General features: G+C 33.4%; 1 protein-coding gene across 6 annotated transcripts in view; it reads left to right on the plus strand.

The window, feature by feature from the left end:
• Window positions 1–13123, plus strand: part of LOC143255228 (inactive rhomboid protein 1-like) — an 82254-nt gene that overhangs the window by 67742 nt on the left and 1389 nt on the right. For all 6 annotated transcript variants that reach the window (XM_076510559.1, XM_076510560.1, XM_076510562.1 and 3 more), the window contains 5 exons: window positions 694–833; window positions 7699–7762; window positions 7896–8066; window positions 8863–8963; window positions 11132–11285. In XM_076510559.1, coding sequence (XP_076366674.1) covers window positions 694–833; window positions 7699–7762; window positions 7896–8066; window positions 8863–8963; window positions 11132–11285 — 630 coding nt within the window. The remainder of the gene's footprint in view (window positions 1–693; window positions 834–7698; window positions 7763–7895; window positions 8067–8862; window positions 8964–11131; window positions 11286–13123) is intronic.

Here is a 13123-nt window from a genome sequence, read left to right on the forward strand (position 1 = left end):
TGGTGAGATATGGGGAGGGTGCCAGGCAGAAACAAACCTCATTAGACAAGTGTTTAGTGAGAAATAGGTCCAGTGAGTCTCAAGCAGGTTGTAGTGGTGCAAAGAGACAGAAAAGAGAAAGAACCCCAGCAGGAGAATTACCTGACGTTTTTATGGAAGGTGACTCCCCTTTTTGGAGGTCTGTAATGGATTAATTTAATTTACAGTATTTCTTATGGGAAAATTTGATTTGGTTTTCAAACAGCCTTCTGGAATGGATAAATTTTGAGAACTGAGGTACTGAACAGTTTGACTATTAAAATTCAAAAGTTCATCCACAGTATAACCTGAAGTTTAGTTGATAAAAGGAAAAATTGTAAGTTCATTGTTAAAGTAAAATGCTGTAAGTTCAAGGTTAAGAAATCTTGCATATTATAAGAACCAAAGACACGTAACAAAGATTTAAGACAAAATGTTGACAGTGTTTGGTTTTGTTTTTTCAAAAAATCTAATGAGCTTTGTCATGGGTACTGTGTTTAACAGTCAGTCAAACAGACCAGATAACAACAGTCAAGTATCCTTTATTTTTCATAACCATAAATACCTGCCTTAATAATAATATTAAAAGAAAAAGTGAAAAAAATGTATTCTAATTTTGATGCATTTCAAGCTCTGGTCATTAAAAAACTCAAACCAACTTACTTTCATCTTCAGAAAATCATTTCTTCATGGAAAAAGTGGAACAAGACGAATCCAGGACCCCCCACACACATACAGGATCCTGAACAAGCATCATCTGTTGGTGAATGGACATTCAGAAGATTTTCAGGATCTGTGTGTGGTCAGGACCCTCGGTAATCTCACTTCCCTGCCTTGTCTAGTTTCCAGTAAACTTGTTAGAGCTGTAGTATACACATGTATGTATGTTACTTGTTAGAGCTGTAGTATACATGTGTATGTGTGTTGTTGTGTGTGGTCAGGACCCTCGGTAATCTCACTTCCCTTGCCCTGTCTAGTTTCCAGTAAACTTGTTAGAGCTGTAGTATACACGTGTATGTGTGTTGTTGTGTGTGGTCAGGACCCTCGGTAATCTCACTTCCCTTGCCCTGTCTAGTTTCCAGTAAACTTGTTAGAGCTGTAGTATACACGTGTATGTGTGTTGTTGTGTGTGGTCAGGACCCTCGGTAATCTCACTTCCCTTGCCCTGTCTAGTTTCCAGTAAACTTGTTAGAGCTGTAGTATACACGTGTATGTATGTTACTTGTTAGAGCTGTAGTATACACGTATGTATGTATGTTACTTGTTAGAGCTGTAGTATACACGTGTATGTATGTTACTTGTTAGAGCTGTAGTATACACGTGTATGTATGTTACTTGTTAGAGCTGTAGTATACATGTGTATGTGTGTTACTTGTTAGAGCTGTAGTATACACGTGTATGTATGTTACTTGTTAGAGCTGTAGTATACACGTGTATGTGTGTTACTTGTTAGAGCTGTAGTATACTGCGCATGTATGTATGTTACTTGTTAGAGCTGTAGCATACACGTATGTATGTTACTTGTTAGAGCTGTAGTATACGCAGTATGTGTTACTTGTTAGAGCTGTAGTATACTGCGTGTGTGTTACTTGTTAGAGCTGTAGTATACCGCATGTGTGTTACCTGTTAGAGCTGCAGCATACGCGTGTATGTATGTTACTTGTTAGAGCTGTAGTATACCGCGTGTATGTATGTTACTTGTTAGAGCTGTAGCATACGCGTATGTATGTTACTTGTTAGAGCTGTAGCATAACGCAGTATGTATGTTACTTGTTAGAGCTGCAGTATACGCCTGTTAGAGCTGCAGCACGTATGCGTATGTTCATGTACTTGTTAGAGCTGTAGCATACTGCGTGTATGTATGTTACTTGTTAGAGCTGTAGTATACAATGTATGTATGTTACTTGTTAGAGCTGTAGTATACGCATGTATGTATACTTGTTAGAGCTGTATGTGTTACTTGTTAGAGCTGCAGCATACGCGTATGCATGTTACTTGTTAGAGCTGTAGTATACACGTGTATGTATGTTACTTGTTAGAGCTGTAGTATACACGCTGTATGTATGTTACTTGTTAGAGCTGTAGTATACGTGTACATGTGTGTTACTTGTTAGAGCTGTAGTATACTAACGCAGTACGTGTGTTACCTGTTAGAGCTGCAGCACTACGCATGTGTGTTACCTTGTTAGAGCTGTAGCACAACACGCGTATGCATGTTACCTGTTAGAGCTGCAGTATACGCGTGTATGTGTGTTACTTGTTTAGTACACTGTGAGCACTGCGCGTACGTGTGTTTACCTGTTAGAGCTGTAGCATACGTGTGCGTATGTATGTTACTTGTTAGAGCTGTAGCATAACGCATGTATGTTACTTGTTAGAGCTGTAGTATACAACGCATGTATGTATGTTACTTGTTAGAGCTGCAGTATACGCGTGTATGTATGTTACCTGTTAGAGCTGCAGCACAACGCGGTACGTATGTTACTTGTTAGAGCTCGGTAGCATACACGCGTGTATGTATGTTACCTGTTAGAGCTGTAGTATACGCGTGTATGTATGTTACCTTGTTAGAGCAGTACGCGTGTATGTGTTACTTGTTAGAGCTGCAGTATACGCGTACGTATGTTACCTGTTCAGAGCTGTAGCATACCGCGTGTATGTATGTTACTTGTTAGAGCTGTAGCATACATACGCGTATGTTACTTGTTAGAGCTGTAGTATACACACGTATGTGTGTTACTTGTTAGAGCTGTAGTATAACGCGTATGTATGTTACCTGTTAGAGCTGTAGTATACCGCGTATGTATGTTACTTGTTAGAGCTGTAGCATACTACGTGTATGTATGTTACTTGTTAGAGCTGTAGCATACGCTATGTGTGTTACTTGTTAGAGCTGTAGTATACACGCATGTGTGTTACTTGTTAGAGCTGTAGTATACACGCATGTGTGTTACTTGTTAGAGCTGTAGTATACACGTGTATGTGTGTTACTTGTTAGAGCTGTAGTATACACGCGTATGTGTGTTACTTGTTAGAGCTGTAGTATACACGTGTATGTATGTTGTTTGAAATGCAAGCAAGCTCATCGTTTAGTGTTTATAAATTAAGATATTTCATTTTTTATACATGAAAATTTATATCTTTTAATAACCATATAGAGAAAGCAAGAGTCGAATAAGTACTATGAATATTAATTTTTTTACTTCAGTCCTTAAATACTACTATATACACTTGTTAACATAATTAACCTTTTTTTTTCTACAGAAACAGAAGCATTGTATTCTTGCAGAGGTGGAAATTTGTCGTTTTTAACAAGATTTCTCTTGTATGTTTCAGATATTTTAAGTAACATCAGTTATTATAGCAGTTTGTAATGTACTTGTAAATATAAGTTAAGGTTGATTAACACTTTAAATCCATAATTTTTTTTATGCCTTGTGCCATTTATCTGAAATTTGTTTCAAAGCAAATGACAGTTCATTACATAACTTCCAGTCTATTTTTTAAAATGTTGATAATAACATGGCTTGGATTAGTTTTCAGCTATAAACATTTTTGGATGTTGTCACTATGGAATGAGTAAATCAGGATTTTGGCCAGATGCTGGGAGTATCTAACTTTGGTTTAAGGAGTTAAAAAGCAAAGGAATACCAATCAGCAGAAGAGATAGTAGTATAAATTTGCACTATACATTAGAATCAGTTATAAGGTTGCAATTACATCTACTCTCTTCATGGTGCCTTATGAGTTATTATACACATTAGTATAAAAGTTCATTAAAAATGCTAGGAAACCATTGAACTTGACTAAAAACGAATTTTTCTGTACTTTTATAATGCATGTAGTTGTCACTTCATCAGTCTTGAAGTAAATCTTTAATCACATTTTTAGTAAAAACTACACAGAAAAACGTTATTGTGAACAAACATACATGTACATCCTGAATGAAACTTAAATGGTACCCTTGAGTCTTTTTACTGTGCTCTGTGTCAGGAATTAGAAAACACAGTGCAGACATTCCAATATAATTTTCAATTCTTTCAACTGTAGAAAAAGTAAAAGATATTTGGTAGTAATAAACATTTAAATTTTGATGTTTTAAGGCCCAAAGACAATATATGTGTTAAAATACCAAAATAATATTTATGAATTAACACTTATTCACTACTTAAAACTTTTTAAACATGTTTGAATAGTTGGTTTGTTTGAAGCCTAATTTAAACAGTATACCGAATGTACAAGTGTAACGTAAGGCTTAGCTGAAACACTATTTTGTAAATTTTATTTTACTTTTGATTACAACTCAGTGTCATAAAACTTGCAAATAAAATAATTTTCTGCTGTATTACTGAAGTTATCCCAAATTACAAAGGGGATATGCCTTTTATAGTTCATGATAACTAAATATATGAAAATAACTCAATAACCAGTTATTTTGGCTGTAAACTAATATATTGTTTAATATTGTGAAAGTTAGCTTTGTGAAAGACATTGAACCAAGAGTCAGTAATATATTTCAATAGGATAAATATAAACAGCTTAACGTCAAATATGGGTTGTCTCAACCAAAGGACTCTTAGTGAATTTTATATTTGCTAGTTTTCAGATAATCATAAAGGAGTTATTGGTACTGAAGTAGTTAAGTGTGACTGAATTAAGTATTTTGAAATGTTTAGTATATTCTGATATGATAATTCCTTCCTCTCCCAAGATTAACTTTACCCATTTTAGTTTTGCCCTCTCTGTGAGAACTTTTTATTTTATAAGATGCCTCTCATGCAAATCATCACTCCACAAGTTAGCAGAGAACCACCAAAATTTGAGTTTTGCCCTCTTTCTGAGAACTTTTTCTTTTATAACATGCCTCCACCATCATGTGATGTGTGTAATTCCCTTTGTGCACCACTGCTAAATCATTACTTCTCATTTGGTAATGGTGAAGTTCAGACATGTTTCTTTCATTCAGGTTATTGTCAGAGTGATTTACATTAGTTTAACTTTTTCATTTATTTTCAAGCAATTACACTTTCATTTTGAGAGCACTTGTTTACCTGTGTTTTACCAACAAATATCTTGCTTGTTTGATTGATGTTGAATAGGCATTTCAAATTTCATGTTACCATTTCAGTTCCATCTAATTAGTCTGAAGACATATTTTAGTCCACAGGTGCAGGCAACTTGTCAGGGGATTTATTAGTGTTTATTTGCAATAACATTGAACATTATATTGGACAACCTTTGTCTCCTCCCATTGCACCTCTTCCTCCCTGATCCTTTCGATCCTAGCCACACTGACAAGGATTTTGATTGTTTGTCCCCCAGAGTTTGCCATGCTTTCTCATACCCTGGCTGTATATTCTATTTGGTCCTCATCAGATTTTATTTCTCAGGTATGTGATGATTTCTTTATTGCTCCTATTTCTGATGACCCAAGTCCTTCCCTTTTTACATTATTCTACCTCCAAGACTTGTTTAATTTTCCCCCATCAGTATGTCTTATCCCTCATGGACTTTGTATCAGGACACATTCTGTTATAATAGACCAAACTTCCTTTATCTGAGCCAAAAATATTTGGGTTCAGTTTTGCATGTTTAAAAGTCAGAGTCAAAATTGTCTCACTATGACGACCATGTTTCAGTACCTCATCTTCATCCATCATAGGTAAGAGGTTCTTTATAGGAACCCTGAGGGATTTCTGGGGATGTCCTTTCTCTTCTCATTTCCACATTAGTTCACCTGTAACTTTTGACTCTGGCCTTGCAAACATGATTTCTTTGTTGTTGGGACCTTTTAGATCATGATTTCCTTATTATCATGGACCTGTTCTCCCAGCTTCTTATCTACGAGACCTGTGTATGACCCTATTAGCAAATTGGATAGAAGAATGGCTGGATGGAAAAGAGCAGAGGGTTGTTACAAATGAAGTTCAGCCAGACTGGATTGATGTCTCAAGTGGGATACCTCAAGGCTCTTTTTGATCTACATAAGTGAAATAGATGAAGGAATTGTCAATAAGTTACTAAAATTTACAGATGATATTAAGATCTTGTATGTTGCTAGCTATGAAGAAGATGTTGCTGATATACAAAAGGATTTAGATTAGTTAGTAAGTTGGGAAAATAAATACCAGATGGTTTTAATTCTAATAAATGCAAGACAATGTATGTTGGCTATTGTAATTTGAATTATAAGTATAATTGGATGGGAATAACCTTAACAGTGTTACGAAGGAAAGGGATCTTGGTGTAATAGTTGATCAGTTGTAAACCATGTAAGTAGTGTGCTGTTGTGTGTGGTAGGCAAATTAGGATATTAGATATTGTATACAAATCTAAAGAGGTTATTTCATTTTACAGGTCACTAGTTAGGCTGCATTTGAAATATTGTGTTTAGTCATGAAAAAGACATTGAATTGTTTATTTGTTAGATAGGGTTTATTGAAGGATTATTTGGCATAGTGCTTCAGATGGAGGGGTTATCAAATGAAGAGAGACTGAAATCTCTCAAATTATTTTCTCTTGAAAAAAAAAAGAGCTGGGGGAAAACTGACAGATGTTTAAGATTGTCAAGGGAATTGATAGTGTTGATGTATCATCTTTTATTATGTTGAACAATGAAAATTGTAGAACTGGGGGACACAAATGTAAATTTTGGCAAGATAGGAGTCATCTTCAACCAAGACAGTTTTATTTTTCTGACAGTGTATTTGGCTTTTGGAATGGTTTGCTTCTTTTATGATGCAGAGGCAGTAAATTTAAGTGAGCTTAAGGACAAACTTGATGGTATATGAGTGATAAGGGCTGGCTTTAAGATTTTCCATTTTATTTTTTATTTTTAATTTGGTTTAGAGGATTGAACCAAGATGAACCAGTAGGTCTCATGTTCTCCCAAAATGTTATTATACTACATGAAGCTTAAAACTGTTGCCTTTCAATTTATTGCACCCATCGAGTTTTAAGAACCCTTACATATGGATTTTCACTCTCATATTCCTGTATGTGACTTCTTTGTTCATGCTTGCCAAACCATTGGTAGCTCAAATTCTATTTTCACTAACCTAAAAGTGAATATAAGTATGGATAGGATCTTCAGAATTTTCAGTGTAATTGATTTCTAATCCTATAATCTGATGCAGTAATAATATATGTAGATAATTGTTTTTTGTCTTGACCATATGACATATACTTTTTGGATTTTATAAATTTACTTATTGTGTATGCTACATGAGGAACAAGTTGCTAACATTATGTTTTGATGATAATCTAGCCATTTTTATTAAATATAACTAAAACCAAAGATGGAGAGATACATATATTTTTGCTAGGTACTAAGCAAAAAAGTAATATTTGATCCTTAGTATACATGAATTTTCCAATGAGATGTAGCGTTTTTTACAAAGCAGAAATATACATTTATTGATGAGAATTTATATTAACTGAAGTAAGAGGCTTATACTGATATGAAAAGAAATAAAATTGTCATTTATTTTGTAATGTTTTTACTATATCAATAATATGGTAATACTTAACCCTTTAATTTAAAAAATAACATAATTGAAAGGCATGTCCTTAATTTTGTTATAAGTCTCATGTGCAAAAGTAGTATTTTCATCTTCTGTGTACACATTTGTGGTCTCTGATATTCTTAGTATAAATATTAAACTAAGTTTTTGCTTCTAGATACTGTGAGGAACCAGCTTCTGCTCATCCTTTTGAATGGCCTGACGACATCTCAAAATGGCCAGTAAGTCTAAATATCATTTTTTGTATGCTTTTTTGTATTAACCCTAGAAATGGCATTGTATATTCTTTGGAGTTTGCACTGTCTAACCTTCTTTAACAGTTGGAAACAAATTACAATGCTACTTCTATGTTAGATCTGTAAACAGCCAGTCCAAGGGAAGGACCAAGCTGATGCCCACATGGCTTGTGAAGTGATTGGTCGGCCTTGTTGTGTGGGGATATATGGGGAATGCCGCATCACGACGAAGGAGTATTGTGACTTTGTAAAAGGATTTTTTCATGACGAGGCAGCCTTATGTTCTCAGGTAAGCAAAGTAAATTATATTTGTTTTTACAATTATCTGTTAAGTTGTTGTTTTTAACATAAAAAATGTGTTTGTGAGTCCAAAAATAATATTTTTTGTGCTGTCAATGTTACAAAGCTGATGTGATTGCTCAGTTTTTTTGAAAAATAAAAGCTATTGTTAAAATGCAAAAAAAATGCAACACAGGTGGTTCAAGTAACTCTATGTGAGAAATATAAATTTCTAGTAGCATCTTTACAACAGGTGTAAAATTAACCCTTTCACTGCAACTGGGATCTATATTTCCCAGTTTCCCTTCCCCCCCTCACACTACAGCTGGGATAAACATTTCCTTTTACCATTTAAATTTCTGTGTGTGATGTCCGAGAGTAAAATAATTTCAAACTATTTACTGACATCTCACCCAATGTTGATTTCTACTTTACCTCAAATGATTTACACTTAGCCCTTCAGTAACCATCAATAAGCCTAAGTGGAATGAATGACAGCTATAAGTAGTTACCCTAATTACTATGTAAATGTGCTTGATGCACTTGATTCCAGAGAGCTTACAAGATAGCGAAAGAAAGTGAGTCTTGCAAGTGGTGATGTTGAAATGCCTGATGAGGAAGAGGCATTGAGACATGAGAATACTAGTCCTCCATTTAGTGATGATAGTCCAAATTGAAAAACCTGAAACTGGCAGAGGAAAGCACAGTGTGAGGGGGTGGGATCACTGGGAAATATATGTCCTAACTGTAGTGAATGGGTTGAAAGAAATGAGTGCCAATCCTTCTGCATGTTTTAATTTTTCCAGGTATCCTGTCTAGATTATATTTGTGGAATGATTCCATTTTATAACTCAGAAGTACCTGATCAGTTTTACCGCCTTTGGACATCTCTCTTTCTTCATGCAGGGTAAGGCATTTGTTTTATATTTGCATTAATCATTTTGGAAATGAGAAGGATGAACTTGTTAATTTGATTTTTACTCTGAGTATTAAAGCTATATCATAAGGAAGCATTTTATTATGTAAGGAACTCTATAGTAGTAATAATATTTTGGTGATAATAATAAAATAAGTGATTAATAGTAAAAAAAAAAAACTTTTATTATACTGCAGGCCAACTAAATAGAAGAATAATACATAATTTCAGTTGTATTCCTTTGGTAGTGATATTTTAAAGTATCTTATTTGCACTCCACTTGGTGAAAAAGTTGCATCTCTCTCTGATGTATCCTTAAGTGTGTAGTGCCAACATTATGCTAGTAAATAATGAGCAGGTTAACTAAAGTAAACAACAATTATTAATATTTAACGGAATATTGCTGGAACTGACAAATAAGTGACTGCCACCTTGATGATCACTAGAATCTATTGTTATTTGTCTGGCTAGCTGTCACTAGTTTCAAAATAATAACTCCATTCACTCCACATTAACTAATAGCAGATGTCATCTGTCAAGCCATGGAAGTCAGTGTTGAACAGTAATATGCTACATCTATTAAAATCATTGTAAACCTTTATAACAGCGGGTTTAAGAATTCTGCCAGTAAAGTAAATACCGAGCTTGCAGCAAGCAAAGATATGTATCAAATTCTCAACTAGACTCTCAGCTTTTCAACTTCTAAAAATGTTTCTAAAAAGTTTACTTTCACTGATTCATGTAATGAATAAAAACCACATAACCTGAGTGCATTCAAAAGGGAGATCTTTCTTCTTTAGGGTCAAACTGGGAATAATTGGTTCAGGATATGAGTCAAATAAGGGAGTAATAAATGTATATGTGAGTCTAGTTAGGTTTGTGTATTTTATTGGGAAGTGATAAACCAACCCCTTAATTGTCTGACCACAACAACAAAGTTGTATGAAGTTTTACTTGTATAGTAAAAAAACAAAACAAAACATATGAGTAAATGGAAGGGAAAGATAATTTATACTCTTGGATAGAGCATGGGCCCTTTTCACTTATTGGCTTTTTTTTTCATTATAATAATTTTTTGTAGAAAGTTTTAATTTCATTGATTCACAATGTAAATGAAATGTAATTTTTCCATAAATATTATTTACTTCACAATACATCCCAACTTAAGGTAAATATATTTAACATTACATTATTTATTTATTTTAAAACTATATATTATTATTTAATTAACCCTGAAACTAACAAGCTAGTCTTAATCAGTTTGAATATATTACAGTGAAAGGTTTGCTACTTTCTCTCATGTTAAGTAAACAACAGAATTTGTTCTTGACGTATTTCTTTCAAGAAATAACTATTAAAGAATTCTAGGCCTGGCATCACCAGGTGGTTAGAATGATTGGCTTGCAATCTGATGGTTGTGGATTCAAATTCCCATCCCTCCGAACATGCTTACTCTTTCAGCTATGAGAACATTATAATGTGACAGTCAACCCACTGTTTGCTGTTGAAAGAGTAGCCCAAGAGATGGTGGTGGATGGTGATGGCTAGCTTGCCTTTCCTCTCATCTTCCACTGCTAAATTAGGAATACCTAACACAGATAGCTCTTATGAAGCTTTGTGTGCAATTCAAAAAGCAAACAGTAAACAATTGTGGCAAATACATTATAGGCTCAGAGTTCTGCTGGGAAGTAAATGCTGAGAAGTATTTAGTGCTACTAAATTAACTGGTCTAATTCTGTCCAGTCCATATGTCATTTAATTGATGTTGAATATTATCACTTAGAATTTGTTGATTTCACTTGCTATGTTGAATAAATTGAAGCCTTGTAGTATGTTATTCAGCAAGCTAGATGATTGTTACCATCTGCAATAGTGAAATATGTTGAAGTAGACATGAGTGAATGAAAATGCCAGTGTCTTATGGAAGCAGATGAAACTGTTAATTTTTAGATAAATGGAATGTATTTATTGTGAGGTATAATAATTATTTTTAAATTATATATTCCTTTTTCAGGAACAACCTGCATGATTAAGGATTTGATTTTTGTAAAAAGTGATAATAATATGTATTTCTTGTTTCATTATGTATATATTTTTATAGAAAATTTAATTTGAAATTAAACTGTGGCAAGATTTAAAAGTTTTTTTATTTGTTGTAGAATTGTCCATCTATTCATCACTATTATTATCCAGTACTACTTCATGAGAGACCTTGAGAAACTAACTGGTCCTTTTAGGATAGGAATTGTCTATATCATTTCAGGGATTGCAGGAAATCTAGCAAGTGCAATCTTTGTTCCTTACAGAGCTGAGGTTAGTGATAAAAACTATCTAGTGTATGTGATGTCAAAGGAAGTAACGTAGCTTGCAGTACAGAGAAATTATTTTTCTAGGTATTTTCTTAATAAAGTGAACTGTCTGCTTGATGTTTTTTCACTATTTTCTAACATAATTCTTTGAAGATAGTAATTATTTATTTATTGAGTAATTATTATTTAAAAAGTTATAATTGCATGATTAGATTAGATAAAGAGAACCATTCCTAACATGTCACATGTTGGTTTGAGAATCAAGAATCTTGTGATTTCAAATTAATATGATTGATAATATAGTGAATCTCCATGTTACAAGTACTCTGAACTATTTGTATTCCCTGACTAGACCTAACAGAACAGTTTGGAGATTTTTATATTGTAATCTGTCTTGGACAGGTATCTCTACAGAAGTATCCTTTTAGCTGTTAAAGTATAGTCTTTTAATTTGTGATGACAAGAAACTCACTTGAAGTAAAAATGTATAGCAAGCTGGCTGGTATGGATGTTAACACTTTTACTAATAAAGCAGAGAACAACATTTCAACCTTTTTATGTTATCTTCAGATTAACCAGCCATCCTGATGTACAAGTTTTTATTGTTGACCATTGACCAAATAAAAGTTCTATTGTTGGTTTTAAATGTTGTTCCTTCTTTTATTTTTAAATGTTTGAACAAGTTGTCTGTATGTTTATTTTGAAGGATAGCAATACTTTGATACTTCAAAACCATTAATAACATCTTGTTGTGAGGGTAGCTGTTGGTCCTGCACATGAGTGAATCATTGGAATGCAGCTAGTAACAACAGATACTTGGAAATGTCTATCTGTGTGCATATGTGGATAACAACTAGATTTGTAGTTACTCCAGCAAAGAAATATAAATAAAACAAATGTTTCAGTTTGTAATTCACTACATCTCCAAATATGTTTAACATCTAGTTTTTGATTAAACACCATTAAAATACAAATGCACACAAAAAACACACACTTTCTCACACACAAACATTATATATTTGTATATAGAAAATAATAAACGAAAAAACAAGTAAACAGTGAGAAAATTACCATTATAAATACAAATGTTGATTTTTAGCAAATAATGATACAGATAATAAAGAATTATGAAATTCTATGAAAAAATTGCAAATTTGGTCAAAGATTGTGTGTTTATTTAATTATAAAAATTAATACAGTTAAACACTGTAAAGGACAAATTCCAAACAGTCAGAAGTTGTAAAAAATAATTTATTTTGATAAATATGCATCAAGGTTACTTGCTTTCTAATAAATGTTTATACAATGCATGTCTACATAGTTACAAGTTAAACACCCACACTTTTACACGTGTATAAGCTACAGACCTACACTTTTATGAGCTGCACATCTAATTGTTTATAAAGTACACACACACACACATTTATAAACTTTATCTATGTGTAATATATTCCACCTCCTGGAGATAATATGCTGATTAAATGTCTTAGTACCTAATGAAACTTCATAGAATGGACGACAGCTGCCTGTTGTGGAAACGAAAGGCAGAAGACTTTCGAAATGTCATCCTCTACACTTGTGTCTCCACAACAGGCAGCTGTCGTCCATTCTATGAAGTTTCATCATGAATACTCTGCCTAAACAATCTATCAAAGAATGTCTTAGTACCTGTTTTTACTGAACTAGCTTATTTGTAGATTATTATCACTAAGTTTGTTGCTTATGTTGTGTCATATACAGTCTTATAGTTTTTTACAAGGGTAATGCAAGATCTAATTATTATTAATTACAACAGTTTTGCTATGCAATACATCATTTGGAATATATTTCCTTTCTTTAAGC

Source organism: Tachypleus tridentatus, chromosome 7 (assembly GCF_004210375.1).
Source record: "Tachypleus tridentatus isolate NWPU-2018 chromosome 7, ASM421037v1, whole genome shotgun sequence".
NCBI lineage: Eukaryota > Metazoa > Arthropoda > Merostomata > Xiphosura > Limulidae > Tachypleus > Tachypleus tridentatus.